Source organism: Artemia franciscana, chromosome 4, assembly GCF_032884065.1.
Source record: "Artemia franciscana chromosome 4, ASM3288406v1, whole genome shotgun sequence".
NCBI lineage: Eukaryota > Metazoa > Arthropoda > Branchiopoda > Anostraca > Artemiidae > Artemia > Artemia franciscana.
The window spans coordinates 46579849-46599947 of record NC_088866.1 but is presented as its reverse complement, the minus strand read 5'-3'; the positions used below and the strand labels follow the sequence as shown (position 1 = coordinate 46599947).

Here is a 20099-nt window from a genome sequence, read left to right as displayed (position 1 = left end):
ATTCTAAAATGTTATACAGGAAGCCCTAGTAAAACCATAGGGAAAAAGTGGATGGACTGATAGTTTAGAAGCCCCCTCTCTGCATGGGATAACTTTTGTTTGTTCCAATTTTTAACACTATTCTTTACTTTCCTATATATATAAATATATATATATATATATATATATATATATATATATATATATATATATATATATATATATATATATATCTATGTATATATCGTAAAAGTCAGATTGTCTCGCTATATATATCGTTATCGAAATTTGGTATTTTTATGGTTTCAATTTTTACAGACATATGCCATTTTTTTACGTACTGCTCTGAAATACGGGCTGTTGATTGTCCCTGCTCTCTCCGCCAGTTACAACAATTAATTCAAGGAATAACTATGGAAAGTAAAAAGAAGAAAAAATCTATTTTTAACCTCCGTAAACAGGTAGTAATTTTATGAAACTGAAAAACTTGAAATACCTTGCAAAAAGTTCATTTAGCATCCGTACCAATTCCTCTGCAGTGCATTGGTCAGACAGTGTTGTGAATCCACAAATGTCAGCAAACAATATACTGTAATAAATACGGTAGAGTCAAGAATATTTAGTAGAAAGTACCGTAGATTTTCTTCTATAATCTTTTCCATTATTCTCTTTGTGCTTTTCAGGAGCACACAGAATGATCACAATGTAGAATCAAAATATACTACGTAGATTTTCAGAGCTCGAGCTAGTATGTCAAAATAAATATCAATTTTCTTTTGAAATGTTAGGAATTGCAATTAGATTTCTCTTTTTTGTCACAATGAAAAAGTCAAACTCAGAGCCTAAGCTCACAAAAAAAGTAACATATTCTGATTATCTTAGACATAATATAATTTATACAGAATGACCAATACCTTGACCTTGATTTGGCCAAAATTCTGGAGAGGCAAACATATCAGATAGGTAAAGCTCATACCAGATTTTCTATTTTGTGTAATATAAAATATGGCATTTATTATAAAAACAGCCAGCGGGCCATTGCAAAAAAAGGTAACACAAAAATCAATGGGAAATATCTTCTCAATAAAAGTATTTGTCTAATAACTTGCCTACAATGCATTTCAATACTCTAAATTCTCAATAATTACCTCGATGAGCGTCCTCAGGCACCTACTTGTACCCGCCACCGTAATGTAATGATTAATTTTTAATTAACAGTAAAAACACTGATAAAACATTAAGAAAGACATTCTCCTTTTATCCTGTATATCTAAAGCACAGTCCAATTATATTGTTTGAAATAAGGGCATGCTGGAGGCTAGATTCCTCGTCACATTGATTGAAAAGACCTCTTGTATTTGGCTCTTGGAAAATTTGAAACATTTGGCTCTGAAGTTTTATTTTGTGGGAGTTTGGGATCCCTAACTTAGACAAAAAAAGATTGAGCTTCCAATCTATCCTAGCAATTCGTGTACAATAATCTACGCTTATAACTGTTACTAACACAGTTTATATGTTCTATATGTTAGCCCTTGATTTTATATGGAGTCGCAACATGCTCGGGAAAAATGAGGCACCTCCTGCCAGCATGAGCTTTGAAATTTCAGGGTATTTATTGTATTGTTCTACTTTATATTGTTCTAAGGTGATTAGCTATCTCAGAATTTTTACTTGATAGCAGTTTAACCTTATTCGGAGGAGCATATTTGACTTGTGTCACTAAAAGGTGTAGATCAGTGCTTTCCAGCAGAATGGTCTCCTTTGTTATCTAAAAAAGAATACTGGAGCTTTAAGTTAAGAAAGAAATGAAAAAAAATAAACAGCCTTTATTGGAAGTTCATTTTTGGTAAACTTGTTAGCCATGAAACAACATAACTTGTTAGCCGTTAGAAGTGAAACAACATAGAAACAGAGAGCTTACTTGTAAAAAGTCTTGTGACTCAAAGCTTTTTCTGTTCTTTTTACTGACTTAAATGCTTATAAAGGAGAACAATCAAATGGGGCAATGTTTCCTTCTATTGGCATAAAATTTCAGCAAGAAATCAGTCTGTCAGGGGTAGTACCCTAACACTGCCTAAGCAATGAGCCACATGCCGTCCATGCATGATTTTCCCCGGCCACTACGTATTGAAAGCGAGGCTGTAAGAACTTGGTACGAGGATTATTGGGTTGGAAATTGAAATTTCTAGTCCCCTTTTTAAGAATCTGGAGTAACTGGAGAGCAACCAATCCCCATTCTACACTTTCATTTTGCTCCACAGCTCCCTCCGTAGCCCCTTGGGGTATCTATTGAAAATAAAGAGAGGTTTCAACAGAGTCGACTCTGGGGATGGGATGAACCCCATAGTTTCTTGGGCAAAAGCCGCAAGTAATGGACATTGCCAATTTGGTAAAAAAAAAAAACACAAGGTTTTACAACCAAAAAAGGATGACATGTTCAATTTTGGGATTGCCGTTGTCTAAAACCTTCTGGGATCACTTCATGGGTCAGTAGGATCGAATATTTTGTTGTGGAAGGGTGCTAGAAGGGCCCATAAATAGGACAAAAGCTTTTTGTATCTGATCAGTTTGAAACTTGCGTTTGTAAGTCCTTGGGCAAAAAGGGAGCTAATTTACAATAAAGTTGTACCAGTTTGCCCCCCCCCCAAAAAAAACAAATGGGCTTCTAAAAGAGGCAATTTTTAACTTTCACTAAGCAACTTATATCCCTAGATAAGGATGTCCTATTGCAGAAGAAAAAAAAATCGAAAACAAATGTTAGTCCCCTTCCAAGACGGGACCCAACTACGGCCAAGAAGCCTTTTTACCTGGTCACTTCAAATAAAAGAAGTGGTTTTTGATACATGTGAGGGAAACTCATATGACCGGATATATAAGACTCTAATGTCATTATTGAAAGCTGAAAGCCATTGGAAGGTGACTGCCCTTCTTTTTGTAACCTTTCCAGATAGCCGGCTTAAACCTTTGAGATTTGTTAAATTTGTTCAGAAGCTTTCAAAGGTGTAATAAAGAGGTCTCTAGGATCAAAATCAAAATCACAGTCCCCAAAAATCACAACTAATTGTCATACATTCTCTTTAACAAATTTTTCATGTGAATATGTTCTCGGGAATTATCTGGGGGTTATTCCCCACATTTTTTGATTTCAGGGAAATGATTTCCACAGAAGGAGCATTTCTGTAGTGATCGAGCATTTCTGGAGTGAAGAAAAAGGAATTATGTACACACCACTGCTAAAAATATCACGAGTAAAATTCTTCCCAGAATTTAGAAAACTGCTCAATTTTCTAATTGAATCAAAGTATTTATCAACGTTATATTTCCCGCAAAGTTCTCTGAAGTTTTCTTCTAGATCAGGTACATAAGGTAAAGAAATATAAGATTTTGTCAAATTCAATTCGGAAGACTTTGAAACTGCAGTTATTGTGTTATTATATTGTCTATTTCCTATGGTCTATTGTCTATTGTTTTGTCTATGTTGTCTATTATGTTGTCTATTTGTTTATTTTCTATCATTTCGTTTACAAATTTAATCAGATAACCATTACAAAATAAAGTGTCTGAAAGACAATAATGCTGACTCAAGATATTCCCGGAACAGATGCTTAAAACCCTGTCAAGTAATGAAATTGCAAATCCTCTTTTTACTGAAAACAACTGGCCGTTCTTTCATCTTGAAAAAACAACAGCCTTTTCTTCATCTTGAGATTTCTTTATCTCTTTATTTCGAAGATCAAGTTGAAATTTTCAGGGGTCTTTAGAAGGGAAAGAGTCAAGTGGATTTTGAGCTAAAAATTGGCAGAGGAACCAGAGAAGGGCTGAACCCGGTTCGTCTCAAATCTGCCTAAAATGTTTGGCATTTAAGTCCTTGTGGGACTACAATCTATTCACAGTGATAGCAAAAGACACTGTGTTAAGGCCCATCCAGGGTAACGAACTGGGGTACCCACGGTATCTAAAGAGTGGCTCAGGAGATCGAGTTGAAACTTTCAGGGTGTTTAGGGAATCAAATGAACCTCAAATTTTGACTTTGAATAAGGGAAGCGATAAATTTAAAGGCGCTATGCGTATTTGAGCTATCAAAATGTCACATCTGTAATATATGGGAACTACAATCTGACTTTATAGTTCTTAAGTAGAAAAAGTGAAAATATTTTACAAACATTCCTATAGTCAGACAATAATACCACCATTTCAGCTTATCAAGTAGTTCGTATTAACGAACTGCAAGGAAAGAGCGAACCGACCCAATAGTAACTGAAAATAAAAAAAAATAATAGTCATGATGATTCCCAATAATTAAAGTTCATTAAGCTTAATTTTACTCATCAATACCAATGATTCTAAGAAAATTTGCCTAACTTTCGGAAAAAAGAGGATAAACCCCCCAAAAATTAAGCGACCTGAATGAAAAATCCTACAATCAGCTTCAGCATATCAGAGAACCAACTAATATTACAAATGAAACACAAAGCGAGCCAAAATTACGACGAATAATAACATCAAAGAAAAAGATTATGTAAAATAATAAAAACAACAATGTCGATAAAAAATAATATTACTTATAAAGGTAATCAAACCTAGAATGAATTATCAAGTCACATTGATCACATATAATTGTAAAATTCAGATTATGACTAACCTCTCCCCTTAAACCCACGTAAATCTTTCCACAATCAAGCCGTTCACATTTGTAAAACAAACTTGACGTCAAAATCAAATATTAATTTGGGTAAGTCGTAAATCTTTGTTTCTATTTACAAATTTAACTATATTTGGGCCCGGGCATAAAATATTCACACTGCACTTAAACAAATGCAGTTGAAATCAACAAATGCAGTCAATGAAAGTAGAAATCAGTGAAATTAGTTGCGATCAGGGTTTTTAATACGCATATTTATCAGCTTGAAGCCGGAAACGGGGTAGTTCAATGGAAAGAATTCCTGAACTAAAGTAATAGAAAAATTGGGTTGCCTTCCCCGTAAACTGGGCCCAGAAAAGGGTAAAAAAAAACCTGTCTTCTTAACAACTTGAAAACTACTCCCATTAGAATTTCGGCTTGGGAGAAAAAATATAGAAACCAAAGATGGATGAACAAACTCCATTTTTACTACCTCTGAACTTATAAATATTATGCCGAAGGCCAAGGGGAACTCGATTTTATGGTTGGAGAAGAAGAGGCCTCTTGGGGCCTGAAAATAGACTGTTGCTATTGTTCATGCTCTTTGAAACTCTTAGGGATCGTTCATAAGACCAAGGTGGCCTCAATTTTGTGGCAAGAGAGGAAAATAACGTCTTGGGGTCAGAAAAAAACACTGAATAGTTTTTCAGCTTTTATCCTTCTGAGACAAAAAAAGAACACACATTGGTGTCACCAGCCATCACAAAGTAGGGCCAGAAAAGGGGCCTAAAACTTGTTTTAAATTTACATGACGCTCCTATCTTTAATTTCTATTAACACTTCTATTAACAAAAAAAGCTGAAAAGTGAAATTGGTTGCACCAAAATGATATTCCGAAAAGGTTCTGTTTTATTTTAACCTTTTAAAACACAGCCGTGAGTTCCTGAGCTGAGAAATCTTAAAAGTTAAGACTTAGAGTAGATTGGGGGAGAGGGCCAAAAAACTCTATAAGCATTGGCAAATCAAGACGATCGGCTTGAAATTTATATTTCTAAGTCTTACGCTAGTAAGTCATGTACCAAAAAACACAAATGCACAATAATAATAATAATACTGATAATAATACTGATTTGACCAAACTTGAGCCCAGCCTTGGGTAAAAATGACTATTCTTTTTCAGAATATATTGGAATCTTCAATTCTGCAACAAAAGGTCTATAAAAATCTTATTTATATGTAAATTTGTAATTTAAGAGTACCAGCTTCTCCCTTCTATAAGATTGAGGCCCTAAAATTGGCGGAAAAGAAATCTTTTTCATGGTATGCTAGAACTGATATCCAAAAGGGCTTGGGACACCGGTGACTGAAATGCACAAGCAACAACTTAAAAAATTACTGGTTTGTGAAAAAATATAGTAAAAAAAAGCCGACAAATATTATTTCTGAACAGTTCAAAATATATCCCCGTAATTACTTGAATAAGAGAACCCCCATACCCGGAAATCACTTTAGCCAGAAAATTGGCCAAAAAACTTCTTTCCAATCGACCAAGGCCACTAAAAAAAGGATGTAATATAAACAGAATTCCTTTGAGGATAATCAATATTTCAGTTTTCTATGAAGTAATCATATAAGAAAAATTGTTTAAGGTAGATTTTGTTTTCAGTAAACCGCATATGACTCTCCAGCCCTTAAAGAGGTTGAGGTGGTGTAAGCTCTACTTCTATTTCTGTTAATTTCTGTTCATTTTAGATTTGCACTAGCTTTAGTTTTTAATTTCAATTCCTTTTAGGTTTCATCTATCAATTTATAGTATTTTCTGTCCATTTTGCTGCTGTTACTACTAACAACTAGATGAAGCGCCAATACAGCCGCTTATTTTATGTTTATTCGGACAAGGTTTTTTTTTTTACAATTGTTGGAAAATAAAAAATTGTTGTTCAAAATTGTTCAATTAAGGCAAATACCACAATTAAGGCAAGCCACTACAGCAGTTAAAAGCGGAGTTTTGTACGATATTAAAACCGTCCAGTTTAACGGTTAATTTATAATACCTAGGCTTATTGACTCGCACAGTTGTTTCCAATAAAAATTCGAATCCGAGTAATCCACCTAGAATTGCTTAACCAATAAAAACTGCAACGGTTATGGATGGATTCAAATGCAGGGAGGTGGGGCGAGGGTGGTATATTGTGATGAGAAAAATTTTCAACGCTTTTTTTATTTTTTGATGACTATTTATTTCCCTTTTGTTTTCTTTCTTTTTTTTCTCAGAAAATAACAAATTAGTTTTTGTCTCATTATTTATTGATTATTTTTTAAGTTATAGAAAGTTAGAAGATGCAGCCACCCACAGAACTTTTGTCTTTTATCCGGGTCATGAGTTTTTTCTTTATATGATGTAGCTGTGGGATAATAAAAGAATATCTGAAATATATCAGTTACTCTTCAAAAGTGAATCTTTCTTATTTTATAAAAACAAAAAAAAATGCTTCTCAATCGAAAACTGGCTATAACAGTTTTAGTTTATGGTTGTGTTTAGATATTACGTATATCCATCAACTTCAGCAGATCTTAGCTTTCAAGAATTATCAAATTGCCAAGTGATACGCAACGATAATAATTTAGAAAGTTAAAATCGTAACGATCATGCCTAAAGGTCTTGTCTAAAATTACAGCTATTTTTAGATGATTATAACAAATAAAAATTTGTTGGCTAAGCTGTTCTCAAAGGGAGGATCATGCATCACAAGAATCAATTTGCGATCTAACGTACATTTCATTGGGGTTATTCATTGCATTGGGGTTAAGTTGCAGGTTATTCTATTGAGAGCAACTTAGGCAACACTTTTGATAGTCGTCTCAAAACTATCAGATATAACCTCTAGTGACAACAGTGTTGCCAGATCGTGAACAAAAAAGTAAGCCACAGCCTTTGAAAAACAAGCCAAAAATAAGCCAGACAATTTTTTGCCCAAAATATAGCTTTTACTTTTAAAGGTGTCCAAGTTTTGACGGCCGCTTTATAAGGCATTTTTCCGTGCTCCCACAAACAGTTCGTGGGTCGTGTGGACGAAATGTAACTGCATCTTTGCCTAAAAACCAAAATCCTCACCTGACGTTTTCGTGTTTTTGGATATATATTTTGTGGAACATCGTATCCTTTTGTTTCCCAGCAATATCAGCTTTCATTTCCATAGCAACATGCCGAGGTAAAACCGACAATAGCAGTTGTTCCTAAAAAAGTGGAAAGATAATAAGCTTGGCAAATCAAAACAACAAATAATTGTTACAAACGGATAATCGCTATAAAATTACCAAACCATAGCTAGTTTTTAGTTTTTAGAGGTTTTTGAAAGGGAAAGAAAATAAGGAGAGAAGGTGATTTTGCATGGATACTAAGAAAAATTAAAGGATCTGACAGTTTCAAGGGAGTGAAACTTTAATCCGTCAATAAATCATAAAATAAGTGCTATAAAAGAAAGACATCATTGTCCTTCTAATTTATAACCACTTTTTTGAATGTTGCAAGAACCTTTTAGAGACAGAAGATAGAAAAACTTTTAGAGTATTTTATAATGTTCTGAGATTAAGTAGAAGAAAAGAGTTGACAGTTGCTTAAATTTTGGATGACAATTTAAATTTGGAAGTCAAAAACATAATCTGTGCTGCCAAAAAAGTATCAGATTTATAGCTACTTTGTGGATGCTAATTTTCGGAAGGAAAACTAAAGGAAAAAACCTTTCTGCCTAAACGCTAATTGACTTTATGCTCCCGCCAGCTTGGTGCCAGTATCAAGAGAGCAGACACGTTCCTCCATGAAACCCGATCTTGAGCATCCACAGATGGATATTCATGCTCTTTCTCACCCATACGGGCATGAGTTGATATCATGTCACGAGGGAGATTAGCGTTGCAGATGAAATCGCATCAGCGGAGTCCCTCTGTCTTTCGGGGTCCTTTAGTTTGAGTTACATCCACCTTCTTCAAAGTAGTGATGGTTGCTGGCCAAGTTTCTGCGCAGAAGATTACAACTGTGCCTATAGGTGTATTGAATATCTTCGTCGTTGTAAGGCTCCCAAAAACAGGGTTACACCAGATTTTGCTAAGTCTGCCTAAGACAAAAAATACATTGGGGATTCATGCTTTGACTTTACTCTCATCTGATCCATCGCATGAAAGAAAGGAGCGTCAAGTTATTCACGACTGCTACTTGATTTTGACATGCTTAGAATGTGATAGGGGGGGGGGGTCTAAGTGGTTGTGGGGCAATAAACAAGTAATATGATTTTATCCCGTGACTTAAAGGTCTACAATGAGCTTTTTGAGGGTGGTTTGTCATGGTTACAAAGCTGTCGGTGAAGGCAGTACTAAGCAAAGGTCTTTCTCAAATTTTCTGGCTGAAGTGCTGGGTAATCGTCCTCGTCAACATTCAGTCAATACAACAATTCAAAATCTTAGGAGCTGCAGATAATCCCTGCAAATTTCCGTGCAATGTTAAATGGCTAGCTGTACTTCCCATTGACTCGGACGCAGCTCGTCATTTTGTTCACACAGTTTCTGAAAGAGAGAGCCGTACTTCCAATACGGAACAATTATTTTGAGTGTGAGCCACAGTAACTTCCTAACTATAGAGTCAAAAATAGTTTTTAAGTCAGAAAAGGATGTGAAGAGGTAGATCAAAAAACTTTCAGTCCCGTAAGCGTCTATATTAAGGCTTGTGATAAATGATTTACTGAGGACCATAAAAGCAAGCTACTAATAGTAACTCTGAAGTCAGGTCTACGGTAGACCTATTCGAGACAGGGTTCTATTATGTTAAGTAAGGACAATAGTTTGCTAATCAGGCTAACTCAGTAGATGTGAAGATCCTTGAAGCATCACTTATTACATTTTAGGCCCAAATTTTACGTTTTTTTTTTCAAACTGAATATGGATTCCATACCTTAAGGGTAGTTTCAATGCAAATCTCTTTAATTTTTGTATGTTATCCTAGGCAAAGCGGAACCGTTACTGAAATCGTTCCTTTATTACCGGATGTTAAACTTTAGTCAGACTCGGTTACTATTGTAGTTCCAGCTTAAAAATAATACTTGAGTTCCAAAAATTACTGGGGTGCTTAGGTCAGAAAACAGGTGTTCCTGTATGTAGATTTGGTTAAAAAAAACCTTGACAACCCTGTAAATTTGGGAGCATTAAATAATCAGCGTTGCTAATTTATAATTTAAAACTACGTTTTGATTGCTAAAAGTTTATATTTTAATGTTTAAATTTTTCCTGTACCATAATATGGGGGAAGCTATGGGGTTATGTGATACCTAAGTCACTAGAAAATTTCACTTTGGTTCCGGAAAAAATTCTTCAGTCTTCCAATTCATTTATCAAACAGTTCGCGGTAACCAACTGTAGTAAGGAGTGACCCAGCTCAATATTAACCAAAACTCTAAAAAAAATTGATACCAATAGATACATCAAAAGAATCGTATTTCAATGCTTATTTTAAATATATATAAGTTTAGTCTTCTCTATTAAAAGTTAAGAGCCTGAGAAAATTTGCCTTATTTTTGAAAAAAGGGGAAAAACCAACTAAACTTACTAGAATCTAACTGAAAATAACACTATCAGATTCAGCATATCATAGAACCATACCCTAGAGGTTTCAAGGTCCAATCTGAAAAAATGAGGAATCTTGTATTTTTGCCAGAAGAAAGATCGTGGAAGCGTGTTAATTTGTTTTTTCGTTTTTTGTTTTCCCAAAGTTGGTCATATCGACCCAGTGGCCCTAGAATGTCACAAGAGGGCTCATTCTAACGGAAATTGAAAGTTCTATTGTTCTTTTAAGTGACACAAAAATTGGAGAGCAATTAGGTCCCCTTCCATACTAATTTTTTCCCAAAGTCACTGGATCAAAATTCTGAGATATCCATTTTGTTCAGTAAAGTCAGAAAAATTTAATAGCTACGTCTTTGAGGAAGACTTAATTTCCCACAGTTCTCGGGGAAGGACTGCAAGTTATGAACTTTTCCCATTGTTTACGTATAGTATTGGTTATTGGGAAGTGTACAGACGTTTTCAGTGGGATTTTTTCTGGTGGTGGTGGGGGTTACGTGGGAGTATCTTTTCAAGGAGGAATTTGTTATGAGGGAAGATTTTTCAGCATTGTTTGGAAAAACAATGAGAAATTAAATTAAGAAATCAAGTTTTTTCAACTGAAAGTAAGGAGCAAAATTAAAACTTAAAACAAGCAGAAATAATTACGTATATGAGGGGGCTCATCGCCTCTTCAATACCTCACTCTTTACGCTAAAGTATTTTTTGTAATTTCAAAAGAGCTATTTATTTTGATTAAACGGCCTTTGTGATTCAGTGATATTCTTGAACAATTGGAACGAAATTTGAGTTCTGAAGTTAAGAGCAAGGTATTGAAGCGAAGCCTCCCTCGTATAGGTAATAAAAATATAAGAATATAGGAGTTCGTTACGTAAGTTGGTTCGTAAGTTACGTATATTTATTACTAATAAAAATTTTCGTAAATAAAATTAAAAATTCAAGTGGCCTTTTTAAGTAGCCAAGAAATTGGAGGGAAACTTGGCCCCTCCCTTGCCCCTTTTCTCTCTAAAGCATCCGATCAAAACTTTAAGAAAGCCATTTAGCCAAAAAAAGCAAAAGTTAATATGCAAATTTCTGTTTAAATACTCATGTATGATGAGCTAAAATCAAAACCTGTATTAATTCAAAAACATTCGGAAATTAAATATAAAAAAAAGTTCTTTTAACTGAAAGTAAGGAGCGACATTAAAGCTTGAAACGAACAGAAATATTTCTGTATATGTTGGGGGATGTCCCCTCCTCAACGCTTTGCTCTTTATGCTAAAGTTTTTATCGCTATCTGTTTGTAACAGTTCTACTTTTTAAAACAATTAAAAACCTTAGCATAAAGAGCAGGGTGTTGAGGAGGGGACAGTCCCTAACATACATGGATAATTCCTGTTCGTTTTAAGTTTTAATGCTGCCCCTTATTTTTAGTAAAAAAAAATCTTTTTTTTTATTTTATCAGAGTATATAGGAGACAAAGGCCTAGTATCACACACAGAGAATGTATAATCTAATATTGAAATTTTCATGCAACAAACATTATTTAGTTATTTATGCCAGGACGGGTAGATGAGTGCACAGACGAAACAAACAAAATTGACTTGGACATTCTCAATCAGGCTCCAAGGCTTATAAACAAAAATCAGACATTGAAATTAGAAGAATCAGTTTGTTGCAAGTAGGTGAAGATAGCTTTCGCTCCTGAGTTCCATTTCAAATCAATACAAAAATTATCTTATTTCCTTAGCTGCCACAGTTTATTTAGTTAATCAACATTTTTTTTTAAATTTCTGATTCCAGTTTATTTGGATCATTTGTTATCAATATTATCCAGCTTATTCTCCCTTTGAAAATAACTTAGCAAAATGTTTCCAATGTTTTAGAGGAGAAGAAAGGGGGCCTATTTCTCTACCTGGGATTGAAATTTTCCTATTCTTTAGCACGCCGAGATCGTAGAAATTCGTTTAGCATTTCTAATAATTTCCTCCCTCTGTTGAACTGACTATGTGGACTACTCTGTTCGATCATCTGTTGTTTAGCAACAGAATCGGTTTTATCTTTGTCGACACGCCAGCACTCCTTCTAAAAATGAAACTATCTAACGATCATAGTTATCATATTCCGATTATTTGTTTACGCTATACTTTACATCAGGAGACAAAAAAATAAGAAGTTCCAGTTTTCCCTACTGAACTACTAGCCTACCACTACTACTACCACTACTACTTCTACTACTACTACTACTACTTCTACTAATACTAATACTACTACTACTACTACTACTACTACTACTACTACTACTACTACTACTGCTACTACTACTACTACTGCTACTATACTACTACTACTACTACTACTACTACTACTACTACTACTACTACTACTACTACTACTACTACTACTACTACTACTACTACTACTACTACTACTACTACTACTACTACTACTACTACTACTACTACTACTACTACTACTACTACTACTACTATTACTGCTACTGCTACTACAACTACTACTACTACTACTAATGCTAATACTACTACTACTACTACTACTACTACTACTACTACTACTACTACTACTACTACTACTACTACTACTACTACTACTACTACGACTGCTACTACTACTACTGCTGCTACTACTACTACTACTACTACTACTACTACTACTACTACCACTACTACTACAACTATAACAACTACTACAACTACCACTACTACTACTACTACTATTACTACTACTGCAACTACTATTGCTACTACTACTACAACTACTACTGCTACTACAACAACTACTACTAATACTACTACTATTACTACTACTACTACTACTACTACTACTACTACGACTACGACTACTACTACTACTACTATACTACAACTACTATTATTAATGCTAGTATTACTATTACTATTGCTACTACTACTATTGCCACTACTTTTACTACTACTACTACTACTACTACTAACAACTCGCTGCAGCACTAAGCCACCTGAATCTAACACAGCTATGCACACCCCTTGTCCATCCTAACCAAATTAAAGCCTCCCTCTTTATGCCCTCCTAGGCGTTTGAAAGTAGCGTTTAAAATCTATAATAGCCTTTTTCTCGGAATAAGTTTTTGAGTAGTAAGATGATTTCACTCTATGATCACGATTCATCGAAGGGTGCATTTTATCCAAAGAAAACTCTCTGATTGCTCTACGTTTATTCATTCGAATCTCTTAAAGAAAATGAACCAGAAATCATGGCTGACAACATTTCTCATCGTTTTTTAGTCTTCAAGAGAAGAAGAAAAAGAAATTCCCCAAGACGGACTCCCGTGGGACTATGAGAATAATTTGCCATTCTAAGTTTATACCTCAACCTCGATTTGCTTTCTCTTTCTGCTGAAAATTTTTCATTTTTGAACAGGGAAGAGAATAGAAATGAAAACAAACTGAAAGACATTTTCTGCGGTAAACAAATGGTAATAGATTTTTTGTTTGAGAAGACCGAACAAACTGAAAAAAAAGATATAAGATTCAGAATAGACCTCAGAATTAAGTATATGAAAACAGGTACTTAAAAATTATATATCAAAAATCAGATGAATGATACAAAACTAATATCTGAGTTTAATCCTATTTTTAGTAAATAATCAGTATTCTAAAGGATCTTCACTGAGGGAATAACTGATTACGGGTCGGGAATCAGTAATAACTCGAAGGAGAGGAATTTGGTGGTCTTTTTAATTGTGTTATATCTAATAAATAGAGGACTATTAAAGCGGAGCTGGTTGAGGTCTCCTCTTATTGTGCATAAATTAATACAAGGCAAGGTATACCCTCTGCAATTTGTTTAGAGGCTTTCTAAGGTGTGCATTCATTATGACCGTTCTTGTACTAATTATAACATGGGTTAATTGGCATGTGCGCATTATTCTCTTTTCAGGGGTATTTTTTTAGGGAAAGAAGAGAAAACCCAAGATTATTTATGAGAATACTAAGAAAAATTTTGAAAAAAGCTTTTAAGGATCTAAAGATTTAGAGAAACGAAGTCGAAAAGTTTTCATGTATATAGTACCTAAAATACAAAAATAATAGAATTGTTTAGATAGGTACACGGAAAGCTTCACATTTTGAGAATAAATAAATATAACCAACTTGAGTTTGACAGTAAAACTTATTTTAAGTAGAAATTTGACTGATATTTAGCCTCCTCATTTAGAGCAGGTTTTGGTGAATTAGGGTTTTATTGGACTTATATAATTTGAGCAATACATTTGGGGGGGGGCTGTAAAATATTCAAACAGCGTGAAGTTAGAAATCTTCATAAAACTTCATAATATGTATAATAGTTGTAGCTAACACATTTTGGATGCAGACCCGTTCTACTAGCCTGTAGGGTGTTTGGTCATAAAATGGCCCATAAGCTAACATGTTTTTCACGTGATGGTAAGACAGAAAACCTTATTGATTATTTTATTATAAACCGAAGACTGTCAGGATCAATACAAGATCCTAGGGTGTATAGGAATGCTGCTATTGATGTTAAATGTAAAGACCCCCATCTGGTAGTGTCAAGGGTAAATTTAAAGGTGAAATTTTGGATGGGTAACTACATCTCAGGAAGTTATGATGTTGGTAGACTCCGGATGAGAATTTGTGAGAAAATTTCCGGGAACGGTTAAATACTAAGCTCGAGAGTTAAAAATTTGACGATGTGGAAGATGGATGGAATAACTCACGAAAACAATTTGTGAAGCTCCTGATGGTGTCTTGGGGAAGAAAATTAGGACCGTAGCTAAGAATATTAGTGAACAGGCTCCAGAAGGGGCTTGTACAAGAATTATATGAGCGATAGATCATATGAACACAAAGGGAATGTAAAGAAAGTGGAAAAAGCTTTAAAGTATGAATTTCTAAGATGTGGAGTGGAGGCTATGGATAAAATTGTTCAGGATCTGGAAAATGCAGCTAAGCGGTATAATAGTAAAATATTGTACTGGTATGTTAATAAATTGAGAGAAACTAGTCAATCTGGAGTTGTCCCAGTGATGAGGAAAGGGCTAAAAAGAGATGGGCAGAATATTTTAAGAATGTGCTAAACCGAGAAAGATTTACAGGAAAAGTTAAGATGAAAATGAAAAAGTTTGCAATACCTTGGATCTAGAGGAAGATTTAGCGACAGTACTAAAAGGATTAAAAAATGACGAGGCTCCAAATGCTGACAATTTGGTAAAAGAGTTGCTTAAATATGGCAGCTATTAGGTTAGAAATAAGTTACTGAAGATTATGAATATAATTTTTGAAAAAGAGGAATTAACCAGCAATTTTAGAAAAAGCCTATTAAGCCACTGTACAAGAAAGGTGATAAGAGGGAGAGTGGAAATTATTGAGGCATTAGTCTGGTCTCTGTAGGTAGCAAATTACTTAGTAACATGTTAGTTTTTAGAATGAGAGATGCTGGAGAATAAGTTCTAAGAGAAGAACAGTGCAGTTTTAGAGAAGGTAGAGGATATGTCGACCGAATTTTCACTCTTAGGTTAATAATTGAGAAGTACCTGAGTTATCAAACACCTTTGGTCCTCATTTTTTATAGATTATAAGCAAGCGTTTGTTTCTGTTGATAGAAGAGCTCTAGCAAAGGTTTTTTCCTTGTATGGTATTCCAGACAAATACATCAAAGTTATTAGTGGTATGTATGATAGCAACGCTGCTACGGTTAAGGTAGGAAATGATGTCATCAGCTGGTTTCGAATTAAATCAGGAATTAAGCGATGTTGTGTTTTATCGCCCTTTATATAGATTAAATAAATAAAAAACAAGTGTAAGGAGCGACATTAAAAATTAAAACGAACAGAAAATACATGAAAGGGGCTAATCCCTCCTAAACGCCCCACTCTTTACGCTAAAGTTTGACCCTTTCTCACAACTCTTCTTTTTAAAACAATAAAAAATACTTTAGCGTAAAGAGCGAGGCGTTTAGGAGGGAGTAGCCCCTTTCATATACTGAATAATTTCTGTTCGTTATAAGTTTTAATGTCGCTCCTTACTTTCAGTAGAAATTTTTTTTTTATTATTTAATTTCTGAACGTTTTTGAATTAATGCATGTTTTGATTTTGGCTCTCTGCACATATCTGATTAAAACGAAATTTGTATATTAATTTTTTTGTGGCTAAATGGCTTTCTCATAGTTTTGATTGGACGATTTTAAGAAAAAAGGGGTGGGGTAGGAGGCCTATTTGCCCTCCAATTTTTCGGTTACAATAGTTTTTACAAACGTTTTAATTAGTAATTAATATACATAGCTTACGAATTAGCTTGCGTAACGAGTGTCTATATTCTTGTATTTTTATTATATATATGGTAGGGTTCGCCCTTTCGTCGATACCTCGCTCTTTACGCTAAAACTTAAATTTTATCGCAATTCTATAAGAATGACCTCTGAATCACAAAGGTCGTAGAATAACTAGTTGAAATTATACAAAATACTTTAACCTACAGAGCGAGGTATTTAGGAGGAGATGAACCTCCTCATATGCGTAATAATTTCTGTTCGCTTTAAGTTTTAATGCTGCTCCTTACATCAAGTTGAAAAAACTTTTCATATTTATTTTTTCATTGTTTTTCTTTAAAAAATGCTAGAAAATCCTGCGCCCCCTTCATGGAATTTTTTCTCCCGTGATAAATTATCCATGTAAAGATAATCCCACGTAACCCCCTCTCCTCGACCACCTCCTTCAACCAGAAAAAATCCCCTTGAAATCGTCTGTCCACTTCCCAATAACCATTTCTCTGTGTAAATAATAGTCAAGGCTTTTGACTTGCAGCCCGTCCCTCGGGGACTCTGGGGAAGTAATTTAGGTTTTTTGACTTTGCTCAACAAAATGGCTATCTCAAAATTTATATCCGGTGACTTTGGGGGAAAGGAGCACGGGAGGGGGCCTAGGTGACCTCCAACTTTTCTGGTCAAACACTTCGTGGTAACGAACTGTAGTAAGGAGCGACCCGGCTCATCACTTAAAAAGGGCACTAGAACTTTCGATTTCAGTTGAAATAAGCCCGTTTACGACATTCTAGGACCACTGGGTCGATACGATGACCCCTGGGGAAAAAAAACAAATAAACGCGCACCCATGATCGGTCTTCTAGCCAAAAATACAAAACTCCACATTTTTGCAGATAGGCCCTCAAAACTTCTACAGTAGTGTTTTCTGATAAGCTGAATGTGTTGGTGTGATTTTCGATAAAATACTTTGACGTTTAAGGGTGGTTTTGCCCTATTTTCCAAATTAAGGCAAATTTTCTCAGGCTCGTAACTTTTGATGGGTAAATTTAAATTGATGAAACTTATACATTTGAAATCAGCATAAAAATCGGATTCTATTGATGTATTTTTTTTTGTCAAAATCAGAGTTTCGGTTACTATTGAACCGGGTCGCTCCTTACATTTCGTTAGTGGTAAAATTTCGTTACCACTAACAGTTTGATCGTTTTGATGAATTTTGTCTTAAGAAGCAGAGGAAGGATAAGGGGAGACCACGGAATCAAATGGGGTGGAAAAACTCTCCTGGACTTAGAACATGCTGACGAATTAAGCATCCTAAATGAAAGTGTTCGTAAAATGAATGAACTCTTAGAGGTTCTGCGAGTTCAGGGTACTAGAATAGGCTTGAAAATAAATGTCGTGAAGACTAAGTCACTAAGGCTAGGAATAAGTGAAGCTGAAAATGGGACGTTTGGCAACAAAATAATTGATCAGGTGGACAACTTCACTTACCTTGGTAGTGTTATTAGTAAAGACGGTGGGAGCAGTGAAGAAGTTAAAAGTAGAATAGCCAAGGCTCAGGGTGTTTTTTCAAAGTTGAAATAAAGTTTGGAAGAAAAGGAAGATAATTGTGGAAATCAAAATTAGAATTTTGGAAGCTAAAGATGACAGTTGTCAAGTAAGGCTTTGAAGCATAGGCCCTCCGAAAGGCAGATGGAGATTTGCTTGATCTTTTCCAGAGCAGTTTTACCAAGAACTGTTTGATTATTTTTTCGTTTATTAATGTAGTTGCCTATCTGATGACTTTATATTTCGAAATATTAACTTCAAGAAGTATGAAACAACCATATTGGAAGTCTTCCAAAATTTTTTTTAAAGAAATAAAATGAATCTTACGGTTTCAGAAAACTTTGAAATTCTTGATCATGGCTGTTTTTTCCTGGTAGAAGCAGTCTTTAAAATGGAATTAGCCTTTGCCTCCTGGCAGCTCAAACACAATGATGATTCTGCTAACTCTTTGACCTTTATGTCTCTAAGATAGGAACTTGGTTTTTAACTTATGGTACCATCTGTTTAATAAAGGGTAGACTTGCTGGTAATACGATACTTTATCTTGGCTATCTTTGAAAATACTTTATATACAAGATGAGCTCAAAACACCATACAAATTTCACTATTTTCTTCGTTTTGTAAGTCAATATTTTTCTTTAAATTAGTAGTATTTTAGAAACCCTTGAAAAATGGTAACTGAGACACAATTAATAAAGTTGGATTCCTGAATTTAGCCGATTAGAACTTAAGAAAAATGCTCAATTCTCAAAAATTTTGCTTCCTGATATTCGCAGTAAGATGGACTCATAATTCAACTGTATTTCTCTTTACAGATTCACAGATGGTAATTTTTGCGGTAAAGCAATGTCTCCTTCCCTTGAAGCTACTGTCAACAACGTAGAAAAGACGACTGGGCAACAGTATGAAGGAAATAATTACCACTTTAATGACCATAACTACAAAGAGATGTTTACAATTTCTTCAAATTCAGTGGGGCGCATTAAGTGTTGCCTAGTAACATGAACTCTCTCTCTCTCTCTCTAGCTTTTCTCAAAAGATATATATATTCTGTTTTGTTTTTTAAATTCTGGAACAGTTCCAGGTGGGCAATCACCCAAGATCTGATTTTATTTATCATCATCAACAAAGCTGCAGTACAAGACTACAAATAGTCGCTTCTCGGACAGAACTTTCAATCAAATTCATATTGATAGTGAAAGAAAATGAATGGGAAAAGGTTTACACACCTCTCAAAATTTTAGCCTTTTATATAAGCTAGAAATAATTAAAGCTTTTATCTCTATAGTTCAATTTGTTGTAAATTGCACGACTGTTGAAGATTTCCTCATGATATATTCTCCAATGGTGCCATAAATTCAAAATCAACCGTTGCAAAATCTCTATTTTCAGTAAAAGTGAACAAGAACTGTCAGTTACATAGTATAGCGCCAAATCCATTCACCCCCATATACATCGAATTTCCAGAAGAGATGAAGTTCAAGTGCAGCCTGGACATGTATAGTATGTGTCATTCAACATTGACAAAATAAATTGATAAGAGATATCTCCACTATACACATCGTGTCACCAGAAGAAAACTCCCGTTGATCCATGAAAACCAGACAGTACTTTAGTCAACATAAGTCAACTTATTTTGGTTCTTGAGAGAACGGGTAGGGTCAATACAGCCGCCAAGATTTGGCTCCAGATTTTTTTTATTTGCTATTTAGTTTTGTTCTCCTAATGTAGCAGTCTTAACAAGTAATCATCCCATAACCCCCTGTGTGCACGGAGGAACGACCTTAACACCCACAAAACTTATTTGCATAGTTTTATTTTCCCATATTTATTTTCCTAAACACAGAAATCCCGAATACGGTGAGGAAATCACATATTATCCTAGCAAAGCTTTGTCTATGCCAGTGGTTCTCAAAGTGTGGTACGCGTACCCCTTAGGGAGTACGCAAAAATTCTTAGGAGGTACTTGACCGGCCAACAAAAAAAAATGAACAACGTTTTAACTCTAGGACTGATACTTTTATTTATATTTTAGCTACAGTTTACTTAGTACCGTTAAATGAGAAGGGTTACTTAAAA

At 34.7% G+C, this 20099-nt stretch overlaps 1 protein-coding gene across 2 annotated transcripts in view; it reads right to left on the bottom strand.

Moving 5' to 3' along the window:
* Positions 1–20099, bottom strand: part of LOC136026504 (adenylate cyclase type 5-like) — a 300964-nt gene that overhangs the window by 134319 nt on the left and 146546 nt on the right. For both annotated transcript variants that reach the window (XM_065703133.1, XM_065703134.1), the window contains 2 exons: positions 7716–7837; positions 476–568 (listed from right to left, as the gene is read on the bottom strand). In XM_065703133.1, the coding sequence (XP_065559205.1) occupies positions 476–568; positions 7716–7837 (215 nt within the window). The remainder of the gene's footprint in view (positions 1–475; positions 569–7715; positions 7838–20099) is intronic.